This window comes from Pristiophorus japonicus, chromosome 3 (genome assembly GCF_044704955.1).
Source record: "Pristiophorus japonicus isolate sPriJap1 chromosome 3, sPriJap1.hap1, whole genome shotgun sequence".
Classification (NCBI taxonomy): domain Eukaryota; kingdom Metazoa; phylum Chordata; class Chondrichthyes; family Pristiophoridae; genus Pristiophorus; species Pristiophorus japonicus.
In genome coordinates, this window is record NC_091979.1 from 82,041,015 (window position 1) to 82,057,883 (window position 16,869).

General features: G+C 47.2%; 1 protein-coding gene across 1 annotated transcript in view; it reads left to right on the forward strand.

The window, feature by feature from the left end:
* Positions 1-16,869, forward strand: part of itgb5 (integrin, beta 5) — a 188,928-nt gene that overhangs the window by 20,178 nt on the left and 151,881 nt on the right. The window contains exon 5 of the mRNA XM_070875500.1: positions 13,133-13,301. Coding sequence (XP_070731601.1) covers positions 13,133-13,301 — 169 coding nt within the window. The remainder of the gene's footprint in view (positions 1-13,132; positions 13,302-16,869) is intronic.

Genomic DNA, 16,869 nt, shown 5'->3' on the forward strand with positions numbered 1-16,869 from the left:
TTGCATGTTCAGCCATGAACTCATTGAATGGCGGTGCAGGCTAGAAGGGCCGAATGGCCTACTCCTGCACCTATTTTCTATGTTTCTATGATTCACTAGGTAAATAGTTAAACAGAGTGACTGCACAGAAGCATTCTGCGCATAAATGTCAGGTCCCAAATTTGAAAAAGTAACATTCGCCACAGTAGACAAAGGAGCTAATAGCGCTAACCACACTCGGTGAGAATACAATAAAACTCTCACAAGCTGGCAACATCCTAATATCACCTTCAAGTCACATTTCCTAGTTAAATTGTATTGGAAGTTTTAGCAGTTCATTCTGATGAACTAATCACACTGCTGTCCCTTTTTCTCTCTTCTCGTGTTCCTTCTCCGCCTCCCTCTCGTTTTCCTCTTTAGTCTCTTTGTCTAGTGCACCTCTCTCTATCTCGCCGCACTGTCTCTACTCTTTCTCAATGATACTTTTCCCAGCCGATTAACTCCCACTTCCTGCGCCTGCATTTTGTTCACCAGCTGCGTGTTCAAACCACAATAGACAGAGGAGCTGTTAGCAATTAAACACACTCCGTGAGAGTACAAATTGGTTAGAAGTGTCCTTATCTGAAAATAGTATCCTCGTTCTGTTAAATCTATTCGTACTTTGTTTAAAGTGTACATGTATGGTGGCTTACAGTTAATGCTGGCATACAGTTGATGTTCCCATTTGTCCAATTGAGACACCATCATAAAGTACCAAGGGAGTACTTAGTTGTATGGGAAGTATTTAAAAAAAAAAGGCAGCATGAGACATTGAAATAAGCAATTTATAGTGTAAGAAAGGGGCATGACAACTACATTTGACACAAAGGCCCCGATATTTGCGGGAAGGGGACAAGTGTTTTCGGGAAGGAAACCCAGAAATGCCGGGAATGCGTAGATCCTGCCGAATTTAATGACAAGACCTCATTATAATATTTTTACTCCATTACTCCCCCGGCAACCGGCCAGATTGACAGGCTGGCTGGTTGCTGGGCGGGGAGACAGCGATTAGAAGGCTGTAGCCGGGGACCTTAGTGTTGGTACTCTAGTGCCTCCACTGGATAGAGGGTCTAATTATATAGCATGGGGGGTTTACATAGACTATGTAGGGGTACAAAGGAGGCTTCTCTCCTTCAAGGTGGACTAACTGATATAGTTAATCGACACCTCACCCAGCTCCCACTGAATAACGACCATGGAAGTAAACAAACAAAATCCCAGGTTCAACCGGCTTTTATTTCGAGCAATTGCAAGGGAAGTTTCAGTCGTGGAACTTCTGAAATACAAGAGTTTTCAAGCATAATTTATACAGGTTTTGGAGAGGAGCTATCCTCCTACAAAATCAACGATAGGTCTATTGTTATCAGCGAAGTTACATTGATTTGTTGACTGTTATCAGACGGGCTCTGAGTGGTACATGCAACTGTCCATCTCTCATCATTGTTTTGTTCCATTTTGCCCTCTACCCCAGTCTATCCAATGCTTAGGGTGGTTGTACTGGCTTCTTTATCTCTTCCTCAGGGACTTCTAAACAAAACTGCTGACTTTGGCTGTTTAAGTGTTACTAAGGATAAGCTATAGTTTAATGCATATAAGTGTGCTATACCTATATAAGCAAGTGTTACATACATAGGCAATTTATAAGTTCACTACCTTCAGCATAATTCTGACCCCCTATTTGCAACCTTACAATTTATCCCTTACAGACTCTAATTGTGGATATAGGAATTTAAAATGGAAAGTTGGCAAGAAGTATATACAGACATAAAACTTAATGGGATGGAAATTCAGTCACACCTCTGTTGGGAGGGGAAGAGGGAGGGGAAGAGGGGAGACAGAGGGGGGGAAGGGGAGGAAAGGGAGGGGGGGAAGGGGAGGAGAGAGCGGAGGGGGGGAGAGAGAGAGAGAGAGAGAAAAGAGAGGAGTAGCAGGAGGGAGGGGAGGCGTGGAGGGGGGGGAGAGGAGAGGGGGCGGGGGGAGGCTGCATGGGTCCAGCCGACGAGAGGAAACCAGGCCGACGACTTCGGGTGGGGCCCGCCCCCAGCGGAGTGGGAGCTGAATGACGGGGAGGGGGCGGGAGAGAGCTGGAGCGGGAGCTGAACAGTGGGGGGGTGGAGGAGCCGGAGCATGAGCTCGAGGAGGGAGGTCCAGTCCGATCTTCGTCGCCCCAGTGAGCCCATTCGGCCAGGGCTAGGGGCGGCGTGCTTCGGGCCCCTCCCACACAGCCTCGGGCGCCTGGAGCTACTGCACATGTGCGCACACTCTAGCGCACATGTGCAGAGGTCCCGGCACTGTTTTCAGCGTCAGGACCTGGCTCCACCCCCCACAGCTTGTGCTGCGCTGCGCCGCGCCGAGGGCCTGGATCGACCTGAGGGAGGGAAGAATACCGAGGTAAGTTTTAGGCGCGGTTTTGAGTGTGGAAATCAGGCGTGGCTCGTGGCGGCGCGGCCCAAAACGTGAGCCCAATGTGTTTGAAATTGATAATATAAACCAAGAAACTCCAGTTGGGGTTATGTTTAGCTGCAAATGTACCTGTTGCCACAGTACATGACTGTCTTGAATAATTCTTGAGACTTGCTTCCAGATATTTATTTGACAAAGTAATATTGCTTTACTATGTACATTATACCAGTCAAATATATGTTTGAATATTTGTATGTACCTATGAATTGCAGCTGCATTATTTGAAAGGTTTTGTAGCCAATAATTCCCATAAGGTCAGTAAAAAGGTTACTTTCAGTATAAATCTGCCACTTTTCAGAATAATATGAAGTCGTAGACTTTTAATGATTTAAACTCGATTAATTTTCTTTTTAAATTGGAGCAACTAAAATCAAAACTAAAACTATTATTAGTGATTTTTTTCAAAATAACAAGATATATTTTTGCTTGCTGTTATTTCGTTCAAAATCCTAAATTATTGCTCGTGTCTTATTAAATGAACTTGATGGTGTTATAAATTGGCCCATTTTTAGTGAATACATTAAAAAAAGATAGTAAAATTATAACATTAACTTAGGTTTTTTGATATAAACATTAATATTTTGGATTGTTAATGGCTACTTCAATTACCAATATCCTTCACTTCAGACAGTTTTGGGTTACTGAGCATAAATGTTTCTAAAATAAACTGTTAAAGGATCAACTCATGTAATCCCTCTGACTAAACTTTTGAAAATTATGGCCCGGAATTTGCGGTGGATAATATTATGTCTGTCGTGTACTTGTGAATGACTCCATGAGGCAATGTGTTATACTCAAACTGTAGTGACCTTGGTCCTTTATTCCAAAGTCCAGAGTGAGGCAGCTGAATGCCGGCTCCCTTTTTATACAGCCCCTGCCACCAGGGCAGGACAGGAAACCCCGGTCTCCACCAGTTGCACCCTCTAGTGGTGCCAGCATGTATATACACAGTGTAAACCTTATTGACAGTACATCAGGTAAACAAGTCTCCATCTTATGCAATTATACAATGATTATCTATAGTCTGCATATATAACATCACTCTCCCCCAAGTCCTTTGTACCAATTACCTTGCACTATGTGCTCTGGCTTGGCTCTCCTCAGACTTAAGTGCCAATAGCCTTGCACCTTGGCTGTGCTTTGGCTTGGCTCTCTCTCTGTTAACCCTCAAGTCGTTTTGCCACAATGTTGGGTCGTGGTTACCAGTTTGGATGGTTCGATGGTGCAGTGGAGGTTCCAGAGGGTTCTAGGTGTGATCCATGTGTGTGTCTATGGCTACATACATCCATTTCTCCCCCCCCCCCCCCCCAGTGAGATCATGCAGCTGGCCCGTTACATAAACATACAGGATCAGACACAGTGCAAGTACAAAGAAAGGAAGAAAAAAAATTTTTTTTTACTGTTTATTGTGGCACCTTGGTTCAGTGATTTATATTTGTTACATTTTACGGTCGTGCGCCAGGATGAGTAGATTGCATAATTAATTCAGTCATGGTCAGTACTGAGGTAGCAGTACAGATATGCGAGGACATTAGTTTCAGAGCAACCGGACGGGGTCCTAGTCGTCTGATAGCGGCGCTGCACCCCTGCTAGCGGGGTGGGCTTGGTTCGCTCACCTTGCCAGGCCTCTGGGCCTTTGCCGCTGCCTAGTGGTGGGCAGAGCCACAGATGTGTGTGGCCTCCCTGTCCTCCTTTAAGGGCTGCAGAATCTTCTGCCTGCTCTCTAACGGTGTTGGGAACCTGGCTGTTCCAGGTCCCATTTGGGGAACTCGTTGATTCTGACATTTCTCTCCCGGACATGGCCGAAATAGCGACTGGGTCTGGGGACTGCGCCGTCTCCACCCGGGTGATGGGCAACGGCGGCCAACCACGCTTATTGGTGCCGGTTTCGTTTCCCGGTCCGTGACGAATGGTGCCATCGGGTGCCTGCAGCGTGGGATAGACTTGGGGCAGGATATCAAGACCAGTGCCTTTACCCTCCTGAGGTCACTGGCTTGCTACTTTTGGGGACACTCTATTCCCGACATCTTGCAACATTTTGTTCTTTACATTCTTAATTGGTTCGTCACATTGATTGCCATGCATACAATGTCTCTAAGTTTAGTTAGTTGCAGGTCTCCTTTAAGAGAACCCTGCCATGCCACGGTGCACCTCGCTGCAGCAGGGATGCCATTTTGCCTCTGTCCTCGAGGTCGACTGCCTTGATCCTTCTCTCCCGCGATTCTGCCACAAAAGCTGGAAGAGTGTCTGTGAATTCGATCTTCCTCCCCAGGAGTCCTGCCACTGGAGCCGGGAAGGGACTTTTAGGTCGTTCCGGTCGGATCATTGCCATGCAGTCATGATGGACGATCTGTGTCTCGCGTGCTGCGCTGGTCTGTTCTCTGGTGCCTGGCCCAAGCGAAGCTGAGGTTTTGCTCTTCCTCTGAGCACAGGGGACATCGATTGCTGCAGTGAAGAGGTCTTCCCATTTCCACTGGATCTTCCCCATCCACCACCTTCCGAGTAGCGTTGGACCATCACCTGCAACAACGCACAGAGGTAACTGGTGCACCACGCCAATTATGGATTACACTTACATCTGCACTACCAAGATCTGGGATCAGCTCCTTGGTGTAGGTGCGCAACTTTTCCTGTACTGGAACCAGCTCAGACCATTTTTCGCTCCATAGCTTCTCGAAGGCATCCTGCCTCATCACTGACTGGCTTGCTTCCGTGTCCACTTCCATGAAGACTGGAACGCCGTTTATCTCGACTTCCATCTTCACGAGAGGACAATCGGTGGTGCAGGTATACACTCCATACACTTCTTCTTGGGGCTGAGCTGCCTCTCTGGCCAAATCATCATACTCCCCACTGGATTCAAAGTCATCTACTGCTAGACGGTGAGTCATATTTATTTTACACATACGCTGAAGGTGGCCCTTCATGTTATAGGCTTTGCATACGTACTCAACAAACTGACACTGGTGAGCCCTATGGTTTCCTCCGCAACGCCAGCATGGTGCTACTCGATTAGCACGGCTTGGTGGACTCTTGAGTTCTGGAACCCTGAGGCCTGTTCTCTCTGCCCTGGGCAGAGCCACGTTCTACAGCCTTGCCTGTGAAAGGCACAATTCTGTGTACAGTACTTGCCAGATTTGAGTCCACAGGATGAATAATTTGCTTGGTGCTGCAAGTCGAGGTCATGAACGCCTGACTGATGCTGATGGCCTTCTGCAGGTTGACTGTGGTGTCTGAAGATAATAGCTTGTGAAGGAGGCCCTCATGCCCAATTCCAATAATGAAGATGTCTCACAATGCTTCGTTGAGATGCATGCCAAAATCTCACGGTGCCGCAAGTCTCCTGAGATCGGCAGCATATTTTGCAATTTTAACCTACATATCGATTGGTCAAATCAAATCGCACTGGGTAGCCTTGAGGAGGAATTCATAGAATGCATACAGGATTGTTTCTTAGAACAGTATGTAACAGAACCTACAAGGGAGCAAGCTATCTTAGATCTGGTCCTGTGTAATGAGACAGGAACAATAAACGATCTCCGAGTAAAAGATCCTCTCGGAGTGATCACAGTATGGTTGAATTTGTAATACAGATTGAGGGTGAGGAAGTAGTGTCTCAAACGAGCGTACTATGCTTAAACAGTGGGATGAGGGCAGAGTTGGCTAAAGTAGACTGGGAACACAGACTAAACGGTGGCACAATTGAGGAATAGTGGAGGACTTTTGAGGAGCTCTTTCATAGTGCTCAACAAAAATATATTCCAGTGAAAAAGAAGGGCGGTAAGAGAAGGGATAATCAGCCGTGGATAACCAAGGAAATAAAGGAGAGCATCAAATTAAAAACCAATGCGTATAAGGTGGCCAAGGTTAGTGGGAAACTAGAAGATTTGGAAAATTTTAAACGACAGCAAAGAATAACTAAGAAAGCAATAAAGAAAGGAAAGATAGATTACGAAAGTAAACTTGCACAAAACATAAAAACAGATAGTAAAAGCTTTTACCGATCTATAAAACGGAAAACAGTGACTAAAGTAAATGTTGGTCCCTTAGAAGATGAAAAGGGGGATTTAATAATGGGAAATGTGGAAATGGCTGAGACCTTAAACAATTATTTTGCTTCGGTCTTCACAGTGGAAGGCACAAAAACCATGGCAAAAATTGCTGGTCATGGGAATGTGGGAAGGGAGGACCTTGAGATAATCACTATCACTCGTGGGGTAGTGCTAGACAGGCTAATGGGACTGAAGGTAGACAAGTCCCCTGGTCCTGATGAAATGCATCCCAGGGTATTAAAAGAGATGGCAGAATTTATAGCAGATGCATTCGTTATAATCTACCAAAATTCTCTGGACTCTGGGGAGGTACCATCGGATTGGAAAGCAGCTAATGTAACGCCTCTGTTTAGAAAAGGGGGCAGACAAAAGGCAGGTAACTATAGGCCGGTTAGTTTAACATCTGTAGTGGGGAAAATGCTTGAAACTATCATTAAGGAAGAAATAACGGGAAATCTAGATAGGAATAGTGCAATCAAGCAGACGCAACATGGATTCATGAAGGGGAAATCATGTTTAACTAATTTACTGGAATTCTTTGAGGATATAACGAGCATGGTGGATGGAGGTGTACCGATGGATGTGGTGTATTTAGATTTCCAAAAGGCATTCGATAAGGTGCCACACAAAAGGTTACTGCAGAAGATAAAGGTACGTGGAGTCAGAGGAAATGTATTCGCATGGATCTAGAATTGGTTGGCTAACAGAAAGCAGAGAGTCGGGATAAATGGGTCCTTTTCGGGTTGGAAATCGGTGGTTAGTGGTGTGCCACAGGGATAGGTGCTGGGACCACAACTGCTTGCAATATACATAGATGACCTGGAAGAGGGGACAGAGTGTAGTGTAACAAAATTTGCAGATGGCACAAAAATTAGTGGGAAAGCGGGTTGTGTAGAGGACACAGAGAGGCTGCAAAGAGATTTAGATAGGTTAAGCGAATGGTCCAAGGTTTGGCAGATGGAATACAATGTCGGAAAATGTGAGGTCATCCACTTTGGGGGGGGGAAAAAAACAGTAAAAGGGAATATTATTTGAATGGGGAGAAATTACAACATGCTGCGGTGCAGAGGGACCTGGGGGTCCTTGTGCATGAAACTCTTTTGGAGTTTACCTGTAAAACATAAACATTAATCGGTGCCACCCGACCTGGATGACACACCAGATATTTACAAGACCCAATATTTTTTCTTGTTTTTTTTTTGTGTTTTTGTTTTTTTTGTTTTTTTTGGGCACTAAAATCAAAAAATTTGTTTTCCTCCAGTGCCCCCTATAAAAGGGGAGGGGGACACTAAAAGCACCGGCAATTAAAACAAATTAAACTTTAAAACGTAAAATCAAATTAAAATTTGGTTGCCGGGCGTGATGATGCACTCCAGTCCCTCCGGTGCCCACCTCTCGCGGAAGGCCGCGAGCGTACCGGTGGACACCGCGTGCTCCATCTCCAAGGACACCCTGGACCGGATGTAAGAGCGGAAGAGAGGCAGGCAGTCAGGTTGAACGACCCCCTCGACCGCCCGCTGCCTGGACCGGCTGATGGCACCCTTGGCCGTGCCCAGGAGCAGTCCTACGAGGAGGCCTTCGGACCTACCCGCTCCCCTCCGCACAGGGTGCCCAAAGATCAGGAGAGTGGGACTGAAGTGCAGCCAGAATTTCAGGAGCAGCCCCTTCAAATAATAAAACAGGGGCTGCAACCTTGTGCATTCCACAAAAACATGGAACACGGACTCTTCCAGACCGCAGAAATTGCAGGCGGCCTGGAAGTCCGTGAACCGGCTTAAAAATTTGTTGCACGGCACTGCTCCGTGCACCACCCTCCAGGCCAAGTCCCCGATGAATAGTGGGAGGACCCCTGCGTAGAGTGCCCTCCATCGGGGACCCCCGCCTCCTCCGGACGGCAAGATGGTACGCCATGGCGTGTCCGGACGGCCGGCGAGGATGGCAAAGTTGAGGGTGTGCAGGAGCAGCCCGTACAGGAAACCCCTCCGCGCGGAACTGAAAGGCACGGAGGGGATTTCCCCGAGGTGGCTCAAGTTGTGAGGCGCCGGCCCCCGAGGGAGGTTCCGGGGTTTGGCGCCGATGAGGAATTCCGTCCGGACGGGGGTCAGTTCGGACGGGATCTCCCCACGTGCTTGAGCCTCCTCGATGCACCTAACGGAGTCAGGGCCCAGAGCTGTTTTTAGCGACTCGATGGCATCGGCCGCGTGGCGGACGTTGGCAGAGTTTAGGCGCCCGCGCCAGCGTGTCTGGCGCCATCCAGCCCGCTTCTCCGCCATCGAGCAGGTCCCTGATCCTGGTCACCTCACCAGCCACAGCCCTCTCTTCCGACCGCCACATAAAACCTCGGTCGTGGAGGTATGGATTCCCGAGCAGCGGCTCCTGCAGGACGGCCGCCACTCCAGCCGGCGGAGAGCTGCGCTTGGTGGAGACTTTGTTCCAGACCCTGATGAGTTCCCTGTAAAAGACCGGCAGCTCCCGGAGGGCGGTCCTGGCACCCCCCAAGTTCACAAACAGGAGCTGCGTGTCATAACTGAGGTCGCGCTGCTGGCGGAAGAAATGCCTCGCCAGAGCACACCACCTAGGAGGGGGCTCGACGTAAAGGTTTCTCTGCAGGGTCTGAAGACGGAAAGTCGCGAGCTGGGCGCTGACGCACACCAACGACTGACCGCCCTCCTCAAGCGGGAGACTCAAGACCGCGGCAGAGACCCAGTGCTTCCTGTTGTTCCAGAAGAAGTCCACCAGCTTCTTCTGTATCTTGGCGACAAACGCAGGGGGAGGGGTCAAAGTGACCAGTCGGTACCACAACATTGCGGCCACCAGCTGGTTTATGACTAGCGCTCGACCCCTGTAGGACAGCACTCGGAGCAGTCCTGTCCAGCGCCCTAGGCGAGCGGCGACCTTGGCCTCCAGCTCCTGCCAGTTCGCCGGCCAGGCTCCCTCGTCGGGGCTAAGGTAGACTCCCAGATAGAGGAGATGGGTCGTGCTCCAGGCAAAAGGCCTGAGCTCCTCCGGCAGGGAGTCCACCCGCCACTGACCCACCAGGAGTCCGGAACATTTCTCCCAGTTGATCCTGGCGGAGGACGCGGCCGAGTAAATCTCCTGGCACTCACGCATCCTCCGCAGGTCAGCGGGATCCTCTACCGCGAGGAGCACGTCATCGGCGTAAGCCGAGAGGACGACCTCCACGCCCGGCCCTTGCAGAGCCAGTCCCGTCAACCTCGTCCGCAAGAGGCGCAGGAAAGGCTCCACGCAAACGGCGTATAACTGGCCGGACATGGGGCATCCCTGGCGCACCCCTCTCCTAAAGCGAAGGGGTGCCGTCAAGGACCCGTTAACCTTAATCAGACACTCCGCGGCGGCGTACAAAAGTCGGATCCGGGCGACGAAATGCGTCCCGAACCCGAAAGCGCGCAGAGTTCCGAGCAGATAGTCGTGGTCCACCCTGTCGAACGCCTTCTCTTGGTCGAGGGATAGGAAGGCGACCGACAGACCAGCCTCCTGGGAACAATGGATGAGGTCCCGGACCAGATGGATGTTGTCGTGGATTGTCCGGCCCGGGACCGTGTAGGACTGGTCGGGGTGGATCATGTGGTCCAGCACGGCACCAAGGCGAGCAGACATCGCCCTGGCGAAGATTTTGTAGTCCGTGCTGAGGAGGGAGACCGGGCGCCAGTTCTTAAGGAGGCGGAGATCGCCCTTCTTAGGCAGCAGGACGATGACTGCCCTGCGCCAAGAGAGGGGCATCTCCCCGGTCGCCAGACTTTCCCCCAGGACCCGCGCGTAGTCGCTCCCCAGGACGTCCCAGAACGCCCTGTGGAACTCCATGGTCAGCCCGTCCAGCCCCGGGGTTTTTCCCCTCGAGAGCCGGTCGAGGGCACCGGTCAGCTCCGCCAGGCTTAGTGGAGCTCCTTGTGCATGAATCCCAAAAAGTTAGTTTGCAGGTGCAGCAGGTAATCAGGAAGGCAAATGGAATGTTGGCCTTCATTGCGAGATGGATGGAGTACAAAAGCAGGGAGGCCCTGCTGCAACTATACAGGGTATTGGTGAGACCGCACCTGGAGTACTGCGTGCAGTTTTGGTCACCTTACTTATGGAAGGATATACTAGCCTTGGAAGGGGGTACAGAGACGATTCACTAGGCTGATTCCGGAGACGAGGGGGTTACCTTATGATGATAGATTGAGTAGACTGGGTCTTTACTCGTTGGAGTTCAGAAGGATGAGGGGTGATCTTATAGAAACATTTAAAATAATGAAAGGGATAGACAAGATAGAGGCAGAGAGGTTGTTTCCACTGGTCGGGGAGACTAGAACTAGGGGGCACAGCCTCAAAATACGGGGGAGCCAATTTAAAACCGAGTTGAGAAGGAATTTCTTCTCCCAGAGGGTTGTGAATCTGTGGAATTCTCTGCCTAAGGAAGCAGTTGAGGCTAGCTCATTGAATGTATTCAAGTGACAGATAGATAGATTTTTAACCAATAAGGGAATTAAGGGTTATGGGGAGCGGGCGGGTAAATGGAGCTGAGTCCATGGCCAGATCAGCCATGATCTTGTTGAATGGCGGAGCAGGCTCGAGGGGCTAGATGGCCTACTCCTGTTCCTAATTCTTATGTTCTTATGTTCAATATCCTGGCCTTCAGGTCTGTGGTGAGTGTAGAATCTGTGCCTGGCCGTGAGGATGCCCTCTTTTGGTTTAAGTTGGTTGTGAATTAGTTCAGTCAGCTCATTGTATGTCTTATCCTTGGTCTTCGTGGGTGCCAGCAAATCCCTGACGAGGCGGTAGACCTCGGGCCCACAACTGGTCAGCAGTATAGCCTTGTGTTCTCTGCCAATGTGTCTGTGTTCCCTGCCAGGTCATTTGCCAAGAAATATTGCTCGAGCCTTTCCGTGAAAGCATCCCAATCATCACTCTCTGCGAAGTCTTTTAGTGTGCCAAAGGTAGCCATAATATCGCGTGAAAGTCCTTATTCTCATCGCCAGTTATTATGTCTGCAGTGTACTTGTGAATGATTCCACGAGGCAATGTGTTGTACTCAAACTGTAGTGACCTTGTTCCTTTATTCCAAACTCCAGACTGAGGCAGCTGCATGGTGGCTTCCCTTTTATACAGCCCCTGCCATCATGGCAGGACAGGAAACCCTGGTCTCCACCAGCTGCACCCTCTAGTGGTGCCAGCATGTATATACACAGTGTAAACCTTATTGACAGTCCATCAGGTGAACAAGTCGCCATCTTATGCAACTATACAATGACTACTATAACGGGTAACAACAGTGAACGAACAGTGTTATTACCCCGCTGATACTGCGCATATGCATCCTAACGCAGAAATCCTGAAGTTGTGGTCAGTCATTCACTGCTTCGACCACTGGCCGTGCTGTGCCCACCCCTCCCCACCCCCCAATACCATCGCCGGCAATCAGGGAGATCAGTGAAACTGACAAAAACTTTGGCTTTTCCGTGGTAATATCGCTGTTAAATACCCCAATGAAAGTTTAACCCTTTTAGATTAAATGTAAGTGGGGTTTTTGCAGCGTATTGACTGCTACTCAAACATTATCATCCTGAAAAGCTAATTTTAATTTTGTGCAGTGTCAAATTTATCCATTTTAAGAAAAAGAAAAATATGTAATTTTAATTTTTTTTTTAAGGTTTGTTCATCTTTATTTCAGGTTTACCTTTTCTCCATGTGAGAGCTCTAATCTTTGTTGTGCTCTCTAACATTTCTGCTTAGACAGCTTGTTGATGTCACAGCAGCTCGCGTTAGGGATTTCCCATTAACTTACACTGATCTCAACTGAAAAGCCAACCCTCTTGCCACAGAGATCACGATAACTTTGTGGTAAGCTTACTTTGGGGCCAGTGACAAACGCCTTTGCTTCGCTGCTGACTACAAATTACAGGCCGATGGTTTTAATAAAGAGACTCTATTTATTTAAATTGAAGATGTTTCCAGTTCATCATTTAGCTTGCGATTCACATGTGAAATTTTCCCTTTATTCCACTTTCTGTTTTCTCCACATTAATTTTGATTAATTTTAAAACCAAATAAATCAAGTATTTGTTGAATCCACATGAGAATTTGTAGCTTTGCCAAAATTCTCCTCATTTCTTTTCATCAGTTACAATAATTGAAAGCATAACTTTTCTACAGTTCTCAGGAAGGGTAGGACATGCATCAAAATTATTGAGAACTGCATTGAAAAACAAACTTCTCGTCCTAGCCCTTTTCACAGAGTAGAAACCTGTGTTCATGAGCAGTAATTTCAAGAGCAATTTTGTTTGGTGAAGACCAACGGTTAAATAGAAAAGAATGAAGAGAATAATACAGAAGAATTGTTATTTCGATACTTTTTTCCAAAATATATTTTAGTTGTGTAACCTGTATCAGCTCATCAGCCATAGCTATAAGATTAGATTGAGACCCAAAATATATATGTGTCTTTTAAACCAAAAGCAGGAGTCTACCAAAGAAATAACAGTACTTCTAGCTATAGGTTGAAGTGATCCATTTCAAGTATGACGTGTTCAACTACAGAAAAGAGTACTACAATGATGAAAGGCATATCTTATCCTTGCTACTGTCATGTTTTGCTCATGCAGATATAAGCTGTTTCCACAATGTGTTCCGTCCTTTGGATTCCGACACCTACTGTCATTGACTGACAAGTCTGACAAGTTCAATGCGGAAGTTCAGAAGCAGATGGTATCTCGGAATCGTGATGCACCAGAGGGTGGTTTTGATGCAATCCTACAAGCAGCAGTTTGCAAGGTGAGGAAGTGTGTTCTACAGCAAGCATTATTTTAAAACAGCAAGCAAGAGGTCATACTTCTCACATTGGCCTCACACAGATATCGCCAGCTTTATCTGATCTTATAAGCAAATATATTCCTGTTGATTGTAAATTTCTTTCTAGAAGTCAAACTGTTTAAAAGAATTATTAGAGTTAGTGGGGGAGAAATTGGCCAGCATTGCGTACGTTTTCGGCGATATTTCGCCTTTTTTGCCAGTAAAAGGTACTCTCCTAAATTGACCAAAGTTAATGAATGGTGGTTTTGAAATAGCGGCGAAAAGTGGATCGACGATGTGCAATGCCCAAAAAAATCGCACCGCTTAAAATTGGCCTTTCGGTGCACCTGTACTCCGGGTGGAAAAAAAACGCCCAAGAAAAGCCTGCGTTGAAACCCCAGAAACAGCGGTAGGCATGAAGACATACAAAAAAGGTAAGTTGAAGTTTTCATTTTTTAATTATTTTTCAGCGATTCATTAGTTAAATGTATATTGAATAGAAACACAGAAATTTACAGCGCAGAAGGAGTCCATTTCGTCCCATCGTATCCGCGTTGGCCGAAGAGCCAACCTCGGTCAGCAGCCCTGATGGTTACATATAAACCTATGAACAATGACTGACAGGTAAAGAGCATCCGGCCCAACTAGTTCTCCCCACACAACTGCGATACCCCATGTATCGCAATATTTTACACTCCACTCCACCCCACCCGGAGCCATGCGATCTCCTGGGAGAGGCAAAAAAACAGAGAAAAGCCCAGGCCAATTGGGGAAAAAAATCTGGGAAAATTCCTCTCCGACCCATCCAGACAATCAAAACTACTCCAGGAGATCGCTCTGGCCATATTAGATTCCATGATGTACTTACCATCGTGTCTGCGCCAACCAACAAGAGGTTATACAGTCTAATCCCACTTACCAGCTCTAGGTCTGTAACCCTGCAGGTTACTGCACTTCAAGTGCACATCCAAACACTTTGGTGAGGTTTCTGCCTCCACCACCCTTCCAGGCAGCGAGTTCCAGACCCCCACAACCCTTTGTGTGAAGATGCTTACCCTCAAATCCCCTCTAAACCTTTCACCAATCACCTTAAACCTATGCCCCCTGGTAATTGACCTCTCCACCAAGGGAAATAGGCCCTTGCTATCCATTATATCCAGGCCCCTCAAAATTTTATACACCTCAATGAGGTCTCCCCTTACCCGCCTCTGTTCCAAGGAGAACAAACCCAGCCTATCCACTCTGTCCTCATAGCTAAGATTCTCCATTCCAGGCAGCATCCTCGTAAATCTCCTCTGCACCTTCTCCAGTGCAATCACATCCTTCCTATAATACAGCGACCAGAACTGCATGCTGTATTCCAGCTGTGGCCTAACCAGTGTTTTTATACAATTTAAGCCTAACCTCCATGCTCTTGTATGCTATGCCGTGGCCAGTAAAGGCAAGCATTCCGTATGCCTTCTTAGCCAACTTATCCACCTGGCCTGCTAGTTTCAGGGATCTGTGGACAAACATTCCAAGGTCCCTTTTTTCATCTACACTTCTAAGTGGCCTACTATTTAACGTGTATACCTTTTCCTTATTAGCCCTCCCCAAGTGCATTACCTCCCACTTCTCCGAATTAAATTCCATTTGCCACTGTTCTGCCCACCTGACCAATAGATTTGATATTCTCCTGCAGTCCATGTCTTTCCTCTTCATTATTAACCACACAGCCAATTTTAGTGTCATCTGCAAACTTTTTAATCATACCGTCTATATTCAAATCTAGATCATTGATGTATACCCCAAAAAGCAAGGGACCCAGTACTGAGCACTGCGGAACCCCACTGGAAACATCCTTCCAGTCACAAAAACATCCATCAACCATTACCCTTTGCTTCTTATCTCGAAGCCAATTTTGGATTCAACTTGCCACTTTGCCCTGGATCCCATGGGCTTTTACCTTTGTGACCAGTCTGCCACGTGGGATCTTCTCAAAAGCTTTGATAAAGTCCATATACACTATATCGTATGCATTACCCTCATCGACCCTCCTAGTTACCTCCTCAAAATTCAACTAGGTTAGTCAAACACAATCTTCCCTTAACAAATCCATGCTGATTGTCCCTGATTAATCCTTGCCTTTCTAAATGTAGATTTATCTTGTCCTTCAGGAATTTTTTCCAATAATTTTCCCACCACTGAGCTTAGGCTGACAGGTCTGTAATTACTCGGCCTATCCCTTTCTCCCTTCTTAAACAAGGTACCACATTAGAAGTCCTCTGGCACCATGCCTGAATCCAAAAAGGACTGGAAAATGATGGTCAAAGCCTCTGATATTTCCTGTCTTGTTTCACTGAACAGCCTGGGATGCATTTCTTCCAGGCCTGGGGACTTAGCCACTTTCAAAGCTGCCAAACCCCCCAATACCTCCTCTCACTATGTCTATTTCATCCAGAATTTCACACTCCTCCTCGATAGCAGTATCTATATTGCCCCTTTCCTTTGTGAAAACAGACGCAAAGTATTCATTAAGAAGCATACCCACATCGTCTGCCTCCACTTACAAATTACCCCCATGGTCTCTAATAGGCCCTATGTTTTCTTTAGTCATCCTCTTGCTCTTAATATATTTATAGAACATCTTTGGGTTTTCCTTGATTTTACTTGCCAAGAATTTTTCATGCTCTCTCTTAGTATTCCTAATATCCTTTTATAATTTCACCTCTAAACTTCCTAGATTCCTCCAGAGATTCTACACAATTTAGCCATCGGTATTTGACATAAGCTTCCCTTTTTTTCTTTATCCTCCCTTCTAAGTCCCGAGACATCCAGGGGGCTGCAGAATAGTTATTCCCACCCTTTTTCTTTAAGGGCACATGTTCGGCCTGAGCCCTCCCGATCTCCTCCTTGAATGACTCCCACTGTTCCGACACTGATTTACACACAAATAGCTGTTTCCAGTCCACTGTGGCAAATCACTTCTCAACTTAGCAAAGTTAGCTTTCCCCAATTTGGGACTTTTATTCATAAAAACATAAGAAATAGGAGCAGGAGTAGGCCATACGGCCCCTTGAGCCTGCTACGTCGTTTAATACGATCATAGACTCAGGTCCACTTCCCTGTCCGCTCCCCGTAACTCAGCTCCACTTCCCTCCCCGCTCCCCATAGCCCCTTATCGGTTAAGAAACTGTCTATCTCTGTGTTAAATTTATTCAATGTCCCAGTTTCCACAGCTCCCTGAGGCAGCAAATTCCACAGATTTACAACCCTCAGAGAAGAAATTCCTCCTCATCTCAGTTTTAAATGGATGGCCCCTTATTCTAAGATTATGCCCCCGAGTTCTAGTCTTCCCTATCAGTGGAAACATCCTCTCTGCATCCACCTTGTCAAGCCCCCTCATAATCTTATACATTTCGATACGATCACCTCTCATTCTTCTGAATTCCAATTAGTAGAGGCCCAACCTATTCAACCTTTCCTCATAAGGCAACCCTCTCATCTCCAGATTTAGCCTAGTGAACCTTCTCTGACTGCCTCCAAAGCAAGTATATCCTTTCATTAATAT